This window comes from Narcine bancroftii, chromosome 4 (genome assembly GCF_036971445.1).
Source record: "Narcine bancroftii isolate sNarBan1 chromosome 4, sNarBan1.hap1, whole genome shotgun sequence".
Taxonomy (NCBI): domain Eukaryota; kingdom Metazoa; phylum Chordata; class Chondrichthyes; order Torpediniformes; family Narcinidae; genus Narcine; species Narcine bancroftii.
Window position 1 is genome coordinate 75,584,719 of NC_091472.1, and position 18,723 is coordinate 75,603,441.

At 40.7% G+C, this 18,723-nt stretch overlaps 1 protein-coding gene across 2 annotated transcripts in view; it reads right to left on the reverse strand.

Moving 5' to 3' along the window:
* The window catches only part of LOC138760695 (utrophin-like), a 632,519-nt gene that overhangs the window by 285,615 nt on the left and 328,181 nt on the right, over positions 1 to 18,723 (reverse strand). For both annotated transcript variants that reach the window (XM_069931641.1, XM_069931640.1), the window contains 3 exons: positions 18,333 to 18,503; positions 14,463 to 14,651; positions 12,340 to 12,512 (listed from right to left, as the gene is read on the reverse strand). In XM_069931641.1, the coding sequence (XP_069787742.1) occupies positions 12,340 to 12,512; positions 14,463 to 14,651; positions 18,333 to 18,503 (533 nt within the window). The remainder of the gene's footprint in view (positions 1 to 12,339; positions 12,513 to 14,462; positions 14,652 to 18,332; positions 18,504 to 18,723) is intronic.

The following is an 18,723-nucleotide window of genomic DNA, read 5'->3' on the forward strand; positions in this document are numbered from 1 at the left end:
TGTGCTGGGAACAGGACCTACAGCTTTTAATTGATTAATACCTTGTCTTTATGTGCCCACCACTCCCTCCTACAATTTAAAGCAGTCCATACAGCTCACATGTCCAAAGTCAAATTATCTCGTTTTTATGCTGATGTATCTCCTCACTGTGATCGATGTCACAATGGAGATGCTTCATTAATTCACATGTTTTGGACATGACAGAGACTTGAGAAATACTGGAATTAAGTATTTCAAACTTTTTCTGTACTTTTTAAAGTTAATTTTAAGCCTAATCCTTTAACTGCCTTTTTTGGTATTGTTGGAGAGAGTGGCATAATTCTTAACAGCATCTGATTTGCATGGATTAGCTTTTACTTCTCTTGTGGCTAGACGGGCAGTGTTGCTCAGATGGAAGGACATTGCTCTGCTTACTCAACTCAATGGCTACATGACGTCATGTCATGTTTAAATTTAGAGAAGATTAGATGTTCAAGTTCCGATTTTAATTTAAATTTTCAAATACTTTGGACCTTTTATGAATTATTTTCTGAATCTCTGATTTGATATGAATGCAGAAGTGTTGACTAATAAGGTAATTTACCACTTTTATAAGGAATTATTTTTTCTTCTCTTTGCCAGATTTTCAGTGGGTTTAGATTTTCTTTTTATAAAATATTACTGTAATATAATTTGTTTGATTGAGAATGAAGGATACCTTGAATTAAATAGTATGATCTAAGTGTAATGTATGATTTTTTTTAACTTTTATTATATACTTTGTGTTTTTCAATGTGAAAATTCAATTTCAATAAAAATATTGAAAAAGAAAAAAGTTATTGGAGTGTTACTAGAGGTGTGACAGGCCACAATTTTAAGGACAGGCAAGGAGTAGAAAGATGTCCTTAGAAGTGGAAGTAGCTGCATATTAGTCTCCATATCTGAAATTTGTTTCATTGACTTCAACATAAAATGCCAAATACAAGATCACTTCATTGCACAAAATACTAAGGAAAGCAATTTATAGTGCTTTATAATATCAAATGCTTTATAATTAGTGCAATTACTTTACCAACATAAATCCAGGCTAGTTTTATTTGTTTTTTTATAAATTGTTTTTTGTCAGTTTCTGATGTCAATTAAGTATTCCAATAGATGTTTGAGAAATATAATGATCAATTTGGAAATTCCCCAAAAGAGAAGCTTCAATTTAATAAGCAGTTTTGACTTCACAATGTTATTCACTGCTGTGGAGCAAAAAAAATCGATTATATCCACTTTGTCTTCAGCTTCCTTAGAGAGGACAAATACATACTCAGTTCAGAGCTAAAGCCATGCAAATAATTCTTGCCATTGGCTTCTCAACCATTTAACTCAGCTTTGGTAATTAGGTTCCTTTATTCCATTCCTGTGCAATAAACATCAAAAACTAAAAATCATTGCAGATATTCCTCAACTTACAAACATTCATCATAACATAATTAATTCTTCAGGAATATATCTGTGAATAACAAATCTATTTTTCATAAGAAATTGCACATTATTCGCTGGCCACAAGAATGACTGCACCAAAACACCCACATATTTATGAAATCTCACTTAACATCTTCCAGGAACACATCCATTTTGTACAGCTGTTCCTCGATTTACCTCACAAGTAACAATGGCTTGTCAAATGCCACCTTTACTCTCTTACGATGCATCAAGGAGAGTATTCCCCTTGTCCTCTCCGACTACCCACCAGCCTCTGCATCCAATATGTAATCTATCAATCGCAATTTCTGCCATCTACAACATGATCCCACCACAATAACTGGATTGCGGGCTGCCACATCTCAGGAACTATTAGAGGTGGTCACAATGATGGCCCCATGGTTTCTCAATATGGTTGGGAGGCAACATTGCTGGCACCTCCGGTTTGGTTATCTTATTGTGAGGAGGCAACTTCATAATCACAGTGGTTAAGAAAATGGTGGGGGGGAAAGAATTCTCCTCATGGTGGATCTCACATACTGTGACGCCCTGCTCCAACCACACCACATTACAATACAATCAGCCAGGAATGCTGTTTGGATGGTGACCAGTATACTTGCTCACTTCAACCTCCTCAGGAAGTGTAGGCATTATTGTGCTTCCCAACTAACGAGGTGTTATGGTTCCAGGACAGGACATTCTTTAAATAAACCTCAAGGAACTTTGGGCTCCCCACTCTCTCTACAACAGAACCATTGATATGTGGTAGGGAGTAGTCCTTCATCCTCCTGAAGTCCACAATCATCTCCTTTGTCTTGTCCATGTTGGGACTCATTTTATTGTTCTTACACTACTGTACAAGCCAATCAATATCCTCTCTATAAACTGACTTATTATTGTTGCCAATGAGGCCAACTACTGTTGTGTCACCTGCAAACATGATGATTCTGTTAGCAGCATGAACAGTCAGAGCACATAGCTTTGAAGAGCGTCAGTGTGATAGGGCTTGAGGTTTTACTGCCAACCCAAACAGATTGTGGTCTTTCAATCAAGAAGCCCAGGATCCAGTTGCAAAGAGGGGTATCAAGTCCCAGCAAGGACAGTTGATGCACCAGCCTCTGAGAAAAATTGTGTTGAATGCTGAGCTAAAGTTAATCAACAACCTAAGTCATTATTTTCTAGATGGATGAGAACTAAGTGCAAGGTCAGGGCTGTTGCATTATTTGTGGATTAGTTTCCCCAATAGGCAAACTAGAATTGGTCCATTATCACTGGTAGGTGTGCTTCAATGTGCTCCATCACCATTCGCATAAATTACTTAATGATCACGGAGGTCATTGCCATGGGACGGCAGTCATTTAGTGTTTCAATGTGCTCTATCACCATTTGCATAAATAATGATCACTGAGGTCAGTGCCATGGGAATAGCAGTAATTTAATCAATCTCTTTGGCACTGGGACAATGGTGGCTGCCTTGAAACCTGCGGGGTTTAGAGCTCGTCGAAAGAACCAAAGACTTATTGATCCAAACCAAGGCTTTTATTAGCAAAAGGCAGGAGCTATTCACAGGTGGCTGACCAGTCCGGAATGATCCGACCTGGCTAGGGACACAACCCTTTAAGGCCCAGACAGTAGGCGTGGCTAAGCTCTCAGCCAATCGCTGTAAGCACAGTCATTACACTCTAGATACTGTAACTATATACATTGATGATAGGTCTGTACTATCACACGGGGATAATGGACTGCTGGAGTGAGATATTGAAGATGTTCATTAGGACCTCAGTCATCTGGTCCGCACAGTCCCTCAGCACCAAACCATGTCTGTTATCTGGTCCTGCTGTTTTGTGTGCATTAAACCTGGATAAGATCCTCCTCACTTCAGCTGCTGCTATGCAGGTTGCCTTTTCCTCAGCAGACGATCTTCCAGCAGGTCCCACAGTTGTTGGCGACATTGAGGCCAGTCGTTCTAGCCAGTAACTTTAACTACATCATCGATGCAGTTGGACAATCAAGCAGTGCCAACAGCAGACTGAACAGCTCATCCAGACTCCTGGAGACAGTGAAGGATGCACAGATGTGCGACACCTTCAGCCACCCTGCATATGGATCACAGTCGGAGTCCACCTAGTCAAGATTGGTCAATTCAACTTGTTCTCGGATAGACTTAGTCTTCGTGTTGAAGGCCATCATAGTCTGAACCACTGACACTACACCATTGTTTTTCTCTGTCTACTGCTTCTTTTGCACTTTTGAGGAGTGGAAGGCAGATATGGGAACATGGAAGCTGAAGTTGCTGACCACAGAAAATTAGAGGAACTAAAGAGGGAATACATTGGCTAGAGAACTACAAAACCCTTCTTTGTCCCCCCCCCCCCCCCCCCCCCCAGTGAACTGGTGGGAAGCGACTAAGGAGAACATCAAGAGATTCTATATCCTCAAAAATGTTTGGAGAGCTAGAAGGAGGCAGAGAGAACTGAGCCAACTCAAGAATGACCTGCAGTAACTCTTGCTTCTGCAGTCAAAACGAATGGATGCAAGAGAGAAACTCCGAGAGGTGAAGAACCGGCAAGTCATGTTATTCACCTCAAAGTCCTCCAAGATCATCTTCTGATTCAGATTCTGTACAGGAAACAGGTTGAAACGTGTTCACGCATCTTTCAAAAGGTTCACAGAGAGGTCTCTGTGATCCACAGCTTTAAGTAAGAGAGCAGGTCAGTCACACCCTCGCAAATGGGCATAGAGAGGATCAGCAGATCTTTTTATGCCGGACTGTAAAGTTACAGACAGAATAACCCCTTCCTCCACAAACTTCCTGTCCTCTTTCACAGAGGTCTTAGACAACAGCAAAGGAGGAGTCTGGACCAACCAATTACCCCAGGGAGCTGATAGACCATTTGTTCCTTTGGTTCAACTGAAACTCCAGGAACCGGCTGAGCTGTACACGCCCCTCAAAAAACAGAAAGGGAGCAACGATGAGGTGGTGGCAATGCTGCTGAATAGAAATAAATATAACAATGTAAAGTGATGGAAATGTATGGATATGAAACAAAGGACGCAAAGAGTCTTTAAACGGTTTTCTGTTTACAAATAATTTATAGTGAATAAAGTCTATTTTTAGTTTAAAAAATTCCATCACTAGATGCATCTTCCCCTTTATGCCTTCCACAGGGACAGCTCCCTCTGTTACTCCCTCATCTACTGATCCCCTCCTACTAATCATCCCCTTGGTATGTATCCCTGTGACCACAGTATATGCAACACTTTCACCCACACCTTTGACCACACTCCACCATTTGGGACCCCAAGAAGTCCCTCTACGTGAAGCAACACTTAATTTATGAACTTGCAGGGGTCATTTACTGCATCCGGTGCTCCCGTTGTGGCCTCCTCTACATCGGAGAGACTGGACACAGCCTGGGAGTTTGTTTTTTAGAGCACCTTCGGTCTTTTTGCTGCCATAATAGGGATTGTGGCCAATCACTTCAATTCTGGGCCCCATTTCCACACTGTCTCACAATAGCTTCATGCACTGCCAAACCAAAGCCACCCACAGATTGTGGAACAACACCAAAAATTCTGTCTGGGCCCTCTCCAGCCATATGGCATTAACATTGACTTCTCTGGTTTTCTTTCGACCCCTTTTGTGCCTCTCTTTCTCTTTCCCAATCCCTGTCTCCTTTCCTCCAGGTTCTTTTTTTTAAACCTTTGTTTCCCCCATCCCTCTCCATTCAGAGAGCCATGCCCTCCTTCCTACTCCTCCATCAATTTTTTGCTTTTTCTCTTCTGCCATCCCACCCACACCTATGACCTCTTGCCTTTTGGCCTGTGCTTCTCCCTTTGCCCCTCCCACCATCGTGACATCCAGTCATCTGCCTACATTTTGCTCATGGCTTGACGAAGGGCTGAGGCCCAAAACATTAGTTATATTCCTTTGCCATAAAAATTGCTGCATGACCTGCTGAGTTTCTCCAATAGTTTTGTGTATTTAACCACAATCACAGCATCTACAGTTACAAGGTTCATCATCTTGCTGAAAGCATCAGCAAGTTAATTTTGAAACCTATCCTTAGGACAGAACTGAAAATAATACTCATTATCAAATATCTGCCCAAATTAAAAGTTGATCCATTTGCTTGCAAAATACATTTGAAAATTTTTTAGTTCAAAGATTTTTCAATCTATGTTAAGGTTAAAAGAATTTTGTGTTCTGCTGCACTGGTTCTGCCTATTTGGCATCATTTGCACATTTCTGAAAGATTTGTGTTATTCATGATCAAAGTTGTATAAAAAGTTTCATGCAACTGAGAAACTCGCCTATCATATTAATGTTTTCAGTTAATGAGCTTTGTAAACTCCATTTTGTTGCTGATGCCTGAAAATAACAAGTACTGACAAAATTTTATCTTCAAAAACTAAGGCAGTGCATTATAATAAATATAAATCTGTCCTAGAAACTGCACTGCAAAATACTTCCACCAATCTTTTGATGCCCATAAGTGATTTGGTACTTGTTAAAATTATGTTCAAGCTCACTTTCAGAATTTGGATTTCCCCAGCTCTGGACTGACGTCACTGACAGCAATCAAAACACTTAGAGCTCTTCTTCCTACATCAACACACATTTTCTTCTCTTCGAACCCTCCAGGTAAATGAACAGTGGCAATGGCATTTCTTGCCATCCCACCTGCTTTTGAGAACTGGCTTTGACAATTATTGTAGTTGTCATGGTCAAGAGACTTTGAACACACTGTTAGGGAATGAAACAACAGAATGTTGATGCAATCATGAAAAAGGCTTGCCAGCGGATACACTTTGTGAGGAGTTTGAGGTGATTTAGCACGTCATCAAGGACTACTGCAAATTTATACAGGTGTACGAACCGTGGAGAACATTCTGGCTATTTCCATCACAGTCTGGTATGAGGTGTCAATGCACAGAACAGGAAAAGGCTGCAGAGACTTGGGAACTTGGCCAGTGCCATCACGGGCATTAATCTTCACTCCATTAAGGACATCTACAAGAGGCAGTGTCGCAAGAAAGAAGCTTCTATCCTCAAGGACCCACACCATCGAGGCCATGCCCTTTTCTCACTGATACCATTAGGAAGGAGGTACAGGAGCCTGAAGACAAACACCCAATGGTACAAAAACAGCTTCTTTCTCCCTCCCACCAGATTTTGAAACGAACAATGAAACTACAAACACTACCTCACTTTTCTTTTGGACTAATTTATTTTGTAAAAATGTAATTTATAGCAATTTTTGCACCTGTGACGATGCTACAAAATCATGAATACATGTTCCACAGAACCATAGAACACTACAGCACACAAAACAGGCCATTTGGCCCTTGTAGTCTGCTCCAAAAACATCATAATACTAGTCCCACTGACCTGCACCCATTCCATTAGCCTCCAGACCTCTCCATCGATTTATCTATCCAGTTTATTTTTAAAACTTAAGAACCTGCATTTACCATGCCAGATAGCAACTCTTTCTGCACTCCCACCACCGTCTGAGTAAAAAAGTTCCACCTTTCTTACCTTTCCTCTTTCACCCTAAAGCAATGTCCTCTTGTATTTATCTCTAAGTGGAAAGAGCCTACTCACATTTACCGTATTTTTGCACATATTACGCATGCTTTGATGCGTATTTTACAAACCAGGTAACCCCCCACCCCATGCATTATATGTGTGCGCGCACTATACGAGAATATATTTACATGTTGAAAGAACACGCACAATTAATAGCAGGTGTGGGAAAGTCGAACCGGCAATTCATGGCGGGAATGGGGATAAAATAACAGCATTGAAAGAACGCACACAATTTAGAGCTGCCGAGGAAAAGACACTCTGGCAACTTATAACAAGCGTGGGAATGTTATAGCATGAGATGTTAATAGTGGCAATGAAAGAACTTGCTCAATTTATAGCGGGCATGGGAAATTTTGATCTTGGGAATATCTCTTTGTACTGAATGCCATGGTATTCCTATAAACAGGACATTCTGGCTAGGGCACTGCACCTTGTCAATGTTAATTGCCCATACCCGTTCCTAAGGGAGGAGATTAACATATCAAGTGCCTCTGATTTGAGACATTAGAATTAAAATTCTGCTTAACTCTGAAGCTGTCTTCGATCATTTTAATTGATTCCTCTCCAAAGCTTGTTAATGTGTTGTTGCCAGGATATCATCTGTATAATGGACAATTGACACCTCTGGAAGAAGTTGATTGGGTGTTAATTGTGGAAGATTAACTGTGGCAGATTTGTCTTGTGTCCTATTTAAATGCAAATTGATTTGGGTAGAATACTACATCCATGGAGTCTGTGCGTGTGCGTTACACAAAAATATTTTTACACAATTTATGATTTTCTGTGCATTATATGCATGTGCACATTACATGAGTGAAAATACAGTATTGTGTGCCTATCCCCCTCATAATTTTGTAAACCTCTATCAAATCTCCCCTCATTCTTCTACGCTCCAAGTCCAAATCTGTTTAATCTTTCCCTGTAACTCAACTCGTGAAGACCCAGCAACATCCTATCAATCTTACTGATATCCTTCTTGTAGTTTGGTGACCAGAACTACACACAATACTCCATATTTGGCCTCATCAAACAACATCACCATAATATCCAACTCCTTTACTCAATACTTTGATTTGCCAAGATGCCAAAAGCTTTTCTTCATAACCCTGTCTACCTATGACACCATTTTCAAAGAATTATGAATCTGAATTCCCAGATTCCTTTGTTCTCCACACTCCTCAGTGCCCTACCATTTACTGTGAAATTCCTACCTTGATTTGACCTTCCAAAATGCCACCCCCACATTTTTCTTCATTAAATTCCATCTGCCACTCTCTGGCCCAATCTTGGTGTTATCAGCAAACTTGCTGGTCCAATTTTCTACATTATCATCCAGATCATTGATATAGACAATAAACAACAATGGTCCCAGCACCGATCCCTGAAGCACACCACTAATCACAGGCCTCCAGTCTCAGAAGCAATCATCTACTACCACTCTCTGTCTTCTCCCATTCAGCCAATTTTGAATACAGTTTACAACCACTCCAATGGATACCCAGCGTCGGAACCTTCTGAACTCACCTCCCTGTGGGACCTTGTCAAAGTCCAAGTCGACAACATTCACAGCCTTTCCCTCATCAGCTTGCCTGATAACCTCCTCGAAAAACTCCATAAGATTCGTTAAACACAACCTACCACGCACAAAGCCATGCTGACTATCCTTAATCAGCCCCTGGCTGTCCAAATACTGTATACTCAATCTCTCAGAATACTCTCCAATAATTTACCTACTACTGACATCGGGGTCACCGGCCTGTAATTTCCTGGTTTACTTTTAGAGCTTTTTTTTAAAAAAAGTAATGGACCAACATGAACTACCCTCCAATCCTCTGGCACCTCACCTATGGATAGGATGTTTTAAGTAACTCTGACTGGCCCATTGCAATTTCTACACTCATCTCCCTCAAGCACTGAGGGAATATCATATCAGGCCTGGGAGATTTGTCTACCTTTATTCGCTGTAAGACAGCAAGCATCTCCTCCTTTTTAATCTCTATATGTTCCAGGACACTACTACATGTTTCCTTTCCTTCCTTACACTATGCCAGTTTCCAGTGTAAATACTGATGCAAAAATTGTTAACGATCTCCCCCATCTCGTGAAGCTCCACACATAGATGACCAATCTGATCTTCTAGGGCACTAATTTTGTCCTTTACTATCCTTTTACTCTTAACATACTTGTAGAAACCCTTCGGGTTTGCCTTTATGTTATCTGCCAAAGCAATCTCATGCCTTCATTTTGGCTTCTTGATTTCCTTCAAGTATTTTTTTACATTTTCTATACTTTTCTAGTGCCTCATTTGCTTCTCGTTACCTATACCTGCAATACGCCTCTCTCTTTTTCTTAATCAGTATCCCTTGAAAGCCAAAGTTCCCTATGCCTGTTAGCTTTGCCTTTAATCCCGAAAGGAACATGCAAATTCTGCACTCTCAAAATTTTGCCTTTGAAGACCTTCCACTTACTGAACACATCCTTGCCAGAAAACAACTTATCCCATATAACCATATAACTGTTTACAGCACGGAAACAGGCTATGTCGGCCCTTCAAGTCCGTACTGCTTCACTTGAACAACTCCACTAGGTCCTTCCTCCACAAACTCCTGAGGAACATCTGGTCCTGCTCTCAATTTCTGTCTCTTTATGATCCCAATCCACTTTTTCTAGATCCTTTCTCATTTCCACAAAATTAGTCTTTCTCCAACTTAGAATCTCAACTCGAGGACTAGACCTATTCCCCATAATTAACTTGAAACTAATGACATTATGTTCACTGAACCCAAAATGTTCTCCTACATCCTTCAGCCACCTGACCTGTCTCATTCCCTAGAAGGAGATCAAGTATTGCATCCTCTCTCGTTGATATCTCTATACATTGATTTAGAAAACTTTCTTGAACAAATTTGACAAACTCCAAGCCTTCCAACCCTTTTACAGTATGGGAATCCCAGCCATTAGCCCCTTTTTAAATTGCAGTAACTGGGTAGCCCTCCTGGGACCTGGGTGCGATTACTGGGGCAAAGGTGCAAGGGGATCGAACAATTAAATCATCAACCCAGCGATTTAAGGGAGATGTCGCCTCCACAACGACTTGTCACCACACTTACTGGAAGTACTGCCGGATGTTCAGATGCTGGATGCCCAGTGACACACATCCACAAAAATAAGGGAGTCGGCCATTTTCCTGTTCAAATTGCCTGTGGACGTGGCCCAGGTAAATTTAACTGGGTCCCAATGAGGTTGACCAGATCGGACCCTTTCTAACTGCCGTGTAACTGGGGCACTAACTGGGCAAATTATTCAGTTAACCCCATTTTACATGGCAGTTTGAAAGGACCTCATATGTGGAAAGTTAAAATCTCCTACTATCACACAATTCTGTTTCTTACATTGGTTTGCTATATCTCTACAGATTTGCTCTTCCAATTCTACTATTGGGCGATCTATAATACAACCCTATCAGTGTGGTTGCACCTTTCCCATTCCTCAGTACCACCAATATGGCATCTGTGGACGAGCCCTCTGGGCTGCCCTGTCTAATTATAGCTGTGAAATTTTCTCTGACTAGCAATGCCACTCCTCCCCTTTTCATCCCTCCCCCTCTATCACGTCTGAAATAACAGAACCCTGGAACAGTGAGTGGCCAGTCATGCCCTTCCTGCATCCAAGTCTAACTAATAGCAATAATATCGTAATCCCATGTGTCAATCCATGCCCTAAAGTCACCTGTCTATTCGACAATGCTCCATGCATTGAAATAAATACAATTGAGAACATGTCTATCACGTATAAACCTTTGATTTCTGTCTATACATGCAGTCCTCACATGACATTTATGCTCCTCCACCTCACCATCTACTCTAACACTTCAGTTCCCATCCCCCTGCCAATCTAGTTTAAAACCTCCACAGTAGCACTAGCAAGCCTTCCACAAGGATGTTAGTCCTCCTCCAGTTTAGATCCCACCTTCCCTGGAACAGAGCCCAATTGTCCAGAAACATGAAGCCCTGCCTCCTGCACCATCACTTTAGCCACATATTTTACTACATTAACTTCCTATTTCTAGCCTCACAAGCACTTGGCACGGGTAGCACTCCTGAGATTGTCCTTCAAATTTGCACCATGTTCACAACAATAAATTTTGATTCTGAACCACAAAACATTAGCGCACAGAGAACAGGATCTTCTTGTATGTCCCAAATTCTTCTTGTCTGTCTGTCCCAGTGACCTCCACACATCCATATCCCTTCATTCTCCTCCTATCCACGTACTTGTCCAAACTGAGCCCATGTTCATCACTTCAGCAGGCAGTTTGTTCCATAGTCTCACCACTCTCTGCACAAAGAATTTCCCCAAATGCTCCCCCTAAACTTCTCCCCTTTCACCATAACCTATGTCCTCTGGTTTGTATCTCAACTAACCTCAGTGGAAAAAGTGAACTTGCATTTTCTCCATCTATACCCATCATAATTTTGTATACCTCTATCAAGTCATCCCTCATTCTTCTACACTCCAGGGAATAAAGTCTGGACCTGCTTAACCTTTCCCTGTAACTCAGTATGACTAGGAAACATTCTCATAAATTTTATCTGCACTCCTTCAATTTTATTGATATCCTTCCTGTAGTTAGGTGACCAAAATGAACACAACACTCCAAATTTTCCCTCACCAATTTCTTATACAACTCTACCATAACGTCAAAACTCAATACTTTGATTTATGAAGGCCAATATGCCAAAAACTCTCTTTACAACCCTAACCACCTTGTCGCCACTTCAAGGAATTATGAAACTGTATTTCCATATCCCTTTGTTGCATCACACTCCTCAGTGCTCTGTCATTTATCCTCTATGTCCTTTCTTAGTTTGTCCTTCCAAAATGCAACACCTCACACTTGTCTGCATAAAATTCCATCTGTCATTTTACAATTCATTTTCCAGCTGGTCCAGATCCCTCTGCAAGCTTTGAAAACCTTCTTCGCTGTCCACCACACTTCTAATCTTAATGTCATCTGCAAACTTGCTGATTCAGTTTACCAACTATCTGGATCACTGATATAGATAACACAACCATGGACCCTGCACCAATTCTTGAGGCACACCACTAGTTACAGGTTGAATAGCAGTCCCCAATCTAGACATAACAGTACAATGCAACTGTTCCCATGTGAAACATGCAGAAGTCATGGTGATGCTTATTTAAATTTTCTATTGTATCTGCTATGCAATTAATGGGAAATAGCAGAAATAACTCTGCTCATCCCATGCCAACAGATCGCACCAACTCCTTACCTTTCGTGATCATTGTATATTCTGTTCACTTTGTCCCATTCTGCATGGAGCTGTGACAGTGCATCACCAATTTGGATGACCTCAGCTGCAGAAGCTTCGAGAAAGGCATCAGGCTGATTCTCGTGTATGTCTTCAATTTTATCTCCAAGTTTCTCCAGTGTCTCTTTTATATTCTGAGAGAGATACCAATAGTCAGTTAACCCAAATACCACTGGATCATATTTTACTAAGGGGTTGACATTTTTAAAATTAACGAGAAGTGAAAACATTGGAAAATCTAACAAGAAAAACAAAACAAAGTTAAATGGGCTTTGGCTCAGAGAACACATGATCTCTCCCCAACATAATCTTCATAATTATTAATGCAGAGTCAATGTGACAAATTGTGTGGCACTTATGCATCAGAACATGTATTCAATCCCTCATGTAGCAAATGACACTTTCAATCAAAGAAACATGCAAAATCTTCACAGCTAATTACTGCTCATTTCCATGCCTATACAATTCCAATGAGCAATAAAAATGATAGTAAATCCAGCCTTATCATGTTATCCACATATTTACTCCCTAACACTTTTTTATTACCACACCAATGCAATAGGGTACAAGGAGCTCAGCAACATGAACGTCAAACAAACCAACTCAACCATCTTTACACCTAACTCCATCCATCTTTCTTTTTGGAAGTAGGAACAGGAGTAGGCCAAAAATGGCCCATCGAGCCTGCTCCGCCATTCAATACAATCATGACTGATCTAATTTATGACCTAACTCCACGCCTTCTCCCCATATCCCCTAATTCCTCTATCATGTAAAAATTTATCTAACCGAATTTTAAATATGTTTAATGAGGCAGCTTCAACCACTTCTTTGTGAAGGAATTACCAACCTTCAGCTTGATCCAACAAGATCAAGTAGTTACTGAATAGTAAGCAAGTAAGCAACAAACCAGCAAATATAGATCCTCATGACCCAATGAAATCGGTATCCTGAACCTGAGTGAATTGTTTTTATACAAAGTAAAAACTACCTCCTTAAAAATGCTTTCCCTTTCCCCCCCCCCCCCCCAGTAATTTAAAAAACATATAATTTGAAATTCATCCGAGTTCTTCGTACTGCTTGGCTTCACAATGACACAACTTTTTTGTAACATTATCAAAATCAGTGAAGATTGATATTACACAACAGTCACAGTGTACCCACAACATAGTTATTCTTAAAAATTGGTGTTCCCTCTTCAATTTCTGGCAATGGTACTGTATTTGGCAGAAAACATATACAGTAAAGCACAGATTTGCAGACCTCAGTTTCACTGACTCCAAAGCCATCCAAGCACTTTCTACAATTTTGTTTTATATTTGCCTCAATTATATGTATCTGTGATCTCATCACTGGTACAATTTTTAAACAATGACCAGCAACAAATATGAACATCATTTTTGTCTCAGGTTCCACACACCCCCACCTTGTCTTTCCCTCCCCCCACCACCCCTTTCAAATTCAACATTCTTCCATCCATATTTCATCTTCAGCCCATGTTTCTTTTCAATTCCATCTGGTCCAATTTGTCTCTCACTTCTCCTCAAATAGCTTCCATTTTTCCCACCATTATCACTTTCACCACATCAGATGCCAGCACCAATTGCCTTTGTCTCAACTTATCACCCCATCTAACCTTTTCCAACCCCACCCTATATAACTTGTATTTATCCAACTGATCCCCGTTTTTCTCTTTTTTGCATCTCTCTCCCTTTGCCTTGGCTCCTGCCAGTCAACTGTCTAACCTCATTGTCTATCATCCTTCACCCTTGCTTGGTACATCATTCCCCTACTGGGGTCCCTGAGCAATTCCTCCACCCCTGTCTTCATTATAATGGCCATTTCCCTCTCACTCCAAGTCCTGACAAAATGTTCCAACCCAAAACAATGGCCATTATTTTTCTCCCAGTGATGCAGCGCCATGTTGAGTTCTTCCAACAGATTGTTTTTTTTTGCCCCAGATTCCATCATCTGCAGTCTCTCTTGAATCTCTACCACATATTAGTATTTGATAAGCTTGGTTATATAGCTTGACTCATTCACACGTTAAAAGGACCAAAAAAAACTTTTCCTGATTGAACCACCTTTAGGGAATCTTCCTGGCTTGAAAAATCCTCGTATTTTCCATTGTTTAATTCTGGTGTATTCAGTAGCAGTTCCACATCAGCCAGAACCAGCAATGTCTTGTTTATATCCAGAAGATAATCTGATGGAAAACACTGTGGTGTCATCCCAGCACTTTTGGTGTTTTGGCCAGCAACAACTTTGGCTTCCTGAGAAGAGCAACAATGATCAATTTCTCAAGTCGATCATCCAATTGTACAAGTACAACCTGACAAAATAGCATGCTGTCGTCCTTGGTGAAAAAGATGCAGACACACACGCAGTCATAACACATATTCAGACAAAAAATACATATGCAGGGCAAGTAAATAATACATATTCTGGATTTCTCGGTCAGTTTAATGCCTGTAAGCAACTTCAAAAAAATCAATGACACTTCAGTCCACTGTGCCCTTGCTGGAGATATTCAAACTTTCGCAATCTTCCAGTATGAAATCCAAAGCCCTGCAGTTCACTGCTCTTCCCAGTAAACATTCGACGGGCGAGTACGCTCAGTAAACATTCAACGGGCGAGTACGCTCAGTAAACATTCAACGGGCGAGTACGCTCAGTAAACATTCAACGGGCGAGTACGCTCAGTAAACATTCAACGGGCGAGAACGCTCAGTAAACATTCAACGGGCGAGAACGCTGCCTCTGCTGCTTTCCTCGGCAGTGAGATGAAGTCTTCAACCATGCTCCCAATTAATTTTTTTATCATCTTCCCTCTAAACCTCTGAGTACTTCGATCCACAACTATTTGTCTTTGTTGTCACTAACAAGTGCTTCTTATTAACCATGTCTCCAGTTGTTCAATTTTACTCAAGTCAATAAAGCTTCCCCTCAACTTTACCTTTTCCAATGAAAACAGTTCTAAAGTAACAAAATTTCTCTCTAATTAATTTTCTAATCCTGTTAACATCCTAGAAAATTGCCTCTACAGCTTTGTTTGAAAATGCAAATATATGTTATTTGTTAAAAATATCAATTAATTTGGTCAAGCATAGTATGTCCTTTTAGCAAATTGTTGCTCAAGGTCATTGATGTTTTAACTATTTCTCTTTCCACAGATGATGCCTGACTTGCATTTTTCCAGCATTTTGTTTTGATTTCAGATTTTCTGTGCCCAGATTTCTTTGAATAATTTGTTGACATCTCAATTAATGCTTGCACTGTGACTCAGAATAGATTATAATAATCTGTGAGGCACCAAAGTTAAACAAACTAGGGAGTAACTCAATTCATAGCTTCCTCTTTTTTTGAAAGAGAGTAAGGATTGCATTTGCCAAGTCATTGTTACATTTTCACAGGCCTGAACATTCAGCCATTCTTAAAGTAATACTTACTGCTTTAAGCAAAAGTTGTTGGTTTCAGACATTTCTTCCTTTTGCCTTATCTTAGCAGTTATGTACCTTGTTCACCAGAGGTCTCCTTTTTGAATGCTTCCAGCTGTTCAGACTGTTTTCCCCAGGTCATTGATGGGTTAGTTTTGCTAGACCACTTAGTAAAAATGGATCTACTTCCACTTCAGAAATCTTATCCTATTTTAACTTGATTCTTTTTAACAAATGTGCTTAATCTAACTGGATTACAATCAGTATCACAAAAATGCCCTCTCTCTCCACTGCCCAGTTTCATTCCCAAAAACTTAATCATGAATTTGTTGCTGAATACTGGATATACAACGCCCCCAAATATGCCTGGACAAATGTATGGCTTCTAAATCTTTTATACAGACAATACCCCAGTGATATTCAGAGGTATATTGCGCCACCCATGAAATCTGCCAAACCCTTTTTTGTTCAGTAGTTCAACCCATATAGCCTCATTAGATAAAACCTCCAACAAATAATCTTTTTAAACAGAGGTGAATTTTCTTTAATCTATATTATTTTCCTTTTTAAAAACTATAAGACATAGGAGCAAGTAGGCCACTTGGCCTGTCGAGACCACTCCACCATTACATCATGAGCTGATCCTTTCTTCCTCTCAGCCCTACCCCGTTGCCTTCTTCCCATAATCTTTGATATCCTGACAACTCAGATCTATCTATCAATCTCTGCCTTAAATACTGCTAGGAACCTTGGACAATTTTATTTTTGACTGAAGACAGGATTGAACCTACTACGGGGGTTTGACAGCTGCTAGGTGCTGTGGTAGTGCTGGGCTACCCCTAGGGAATTTTTGACAGCTATCAAAACACGGGAACCACACAATGGAAGTCTGTGGGCTCGCAGGAGAGTGAGTCTGTAGCTGTTAACCTTTCCACCAATGGGGAGAGCAGGAGACAGTGCTGGGCAGTTTAAAAAGCCCAGCACGCAGGTTTTGAAGAGATTAGACTCCAGGCAGTCAGACAGTCAATCTGATGGTGATTAATCATCCAGCAGCTTCAACATGCCTCACACTGAGTTGTTTTGTTAAGAGGTGCTAGCACTGCTGTCTGGAGCTGTATGTCAGTGTGCTCACCCAATAGTTTCAGTGGGAAAAGGAAGACTGAGCTACTTCGTCCACAGGTGTCAGCACTGTTGTCCTGTCAGCAGTTTGGGAAACTCTAATATGCAGAGTGTGTGCAGACTGACCAGTGCTTCTCCTGTCCCCTTTCAAGAGGAGGACTTTGTGTAACAGGAGTCACAGGACCACTAAAGCTAAGGTATCCAAAGAAAAGTTCTTGTACAACAGAAGATCACTTGTTAACCTTAAAGAGGGCTTCAGAGGCGTGACCTCATGTGGTGACCAGGAGGTCACTGTGAAAGTTCCTGAGTAAAGGAAGTAAAGGGTGATTGTTGCCATATGTGAACCTTAAGCCAGTTCCCCTGACAGGGTTGAAAGTCTATAGGGACCATGGTCCCTACAGCCTTAAACTAAAAGACCAGTGAGCAAAAAAACAAATAATCCCAAGCCTGGAGACCTGATCCGTGAGCTGTTCCTTCTTGATTGACAGAATTGACGTGACTGACGGGGAGGTTTTATTTGGGAACTCTGGTAATTTTTGGGGTGGCATTTCAGCCTGGATTGGGTTTTTTTCCCCCACATACACTGTATGTTGTTTATAAAGGGTTCCCATTCGGGCGTTAAGTTTATCGTCTTAATTCAATTACTGCTAATTTGTTAATAAATTTTGTCTTAAACTTAGCCCATTCATTTGTGTGCCTCCCACTTGCTGCTGGGGATGTAACAATACACCCAATGACCTGGCCTCAACAGCCACCCATGGAAGAATATTCCAGAGCTACGCCAGTCTCTGACTAAAGAAATTCCTTCTGTCTTGTGCTAGACTCGCCTACAATGGGAAACAACTTTACCACATCTTCTTTGTCCAGGCCTTTCAACATTTGAAATGCTCCTGAGGTGCCCCAATTCTTTTGAACTCCAAGGAGGACAGTCCAAGAGCCATCAAACATCCCTTCATACTTTATCTAAAAACTCTGCAACAATAAAGATTAGGTGCCATTCTTGTGAGCCTACTACTTTCCAAAGGAGTGGTTCCAATGCACCAGAATCTTAAGCTCTTCTTCGTACACCATCTCTCCAGACTTTGCTATCCTCTTTCTTTGGTACTTACTGGTGGTAACACCAGTGGTAATATGAAACTTATGCTCTTGCATTTCTTTTAACTCCTTAAAATATGCCTGCAGAACTTCATACATTTTCTTACCAGTTTCTAGTCATTAAAATAGACCTTGGTTTCTGGCTGTTCACCATCCATGTCATATTATAGCAAACATTATAGCTTCAACAAAAGTGAAATCCTTCCAATAAACTTTATACAATTGTTAATATAGCTTTACATCAAAATGAACCAAAACCCCTGCTCTCTAATAATTTTATAAATTTTAGCCACATTAGCTTACAGAGCTCTTTGCATGTACTGGCTGGTAATTAAAAAATTGAGCTTCAATATGACGCCAGCGCTTGTCCACGTTATCCTTTCCTGGAGAGGTACAGTGCAATCCGAGGCTTTGACCCTTTGTTTTTAAGGCAATAAAGTTCTCCCTTCTTTGCTCCATTTCTTGGAATAGTTCCTGGAAGGAAGAACACATTTAGAGACATTGTTGCCAGATAACATTTGTATTTCTTGCAAAAAACATTTAACTTTTCCACTACCGGGTTATTCCACAGAACATACAACTGCTCCAATCTCATTAATGGATGCTCCTGTCAGTAGCTAACTCAATTTTTCCTCCAGAGGTTTTGAAAAGATCTTTTGTGAATCCTCTCCTTCCAATCCAATTGAAATGCAGA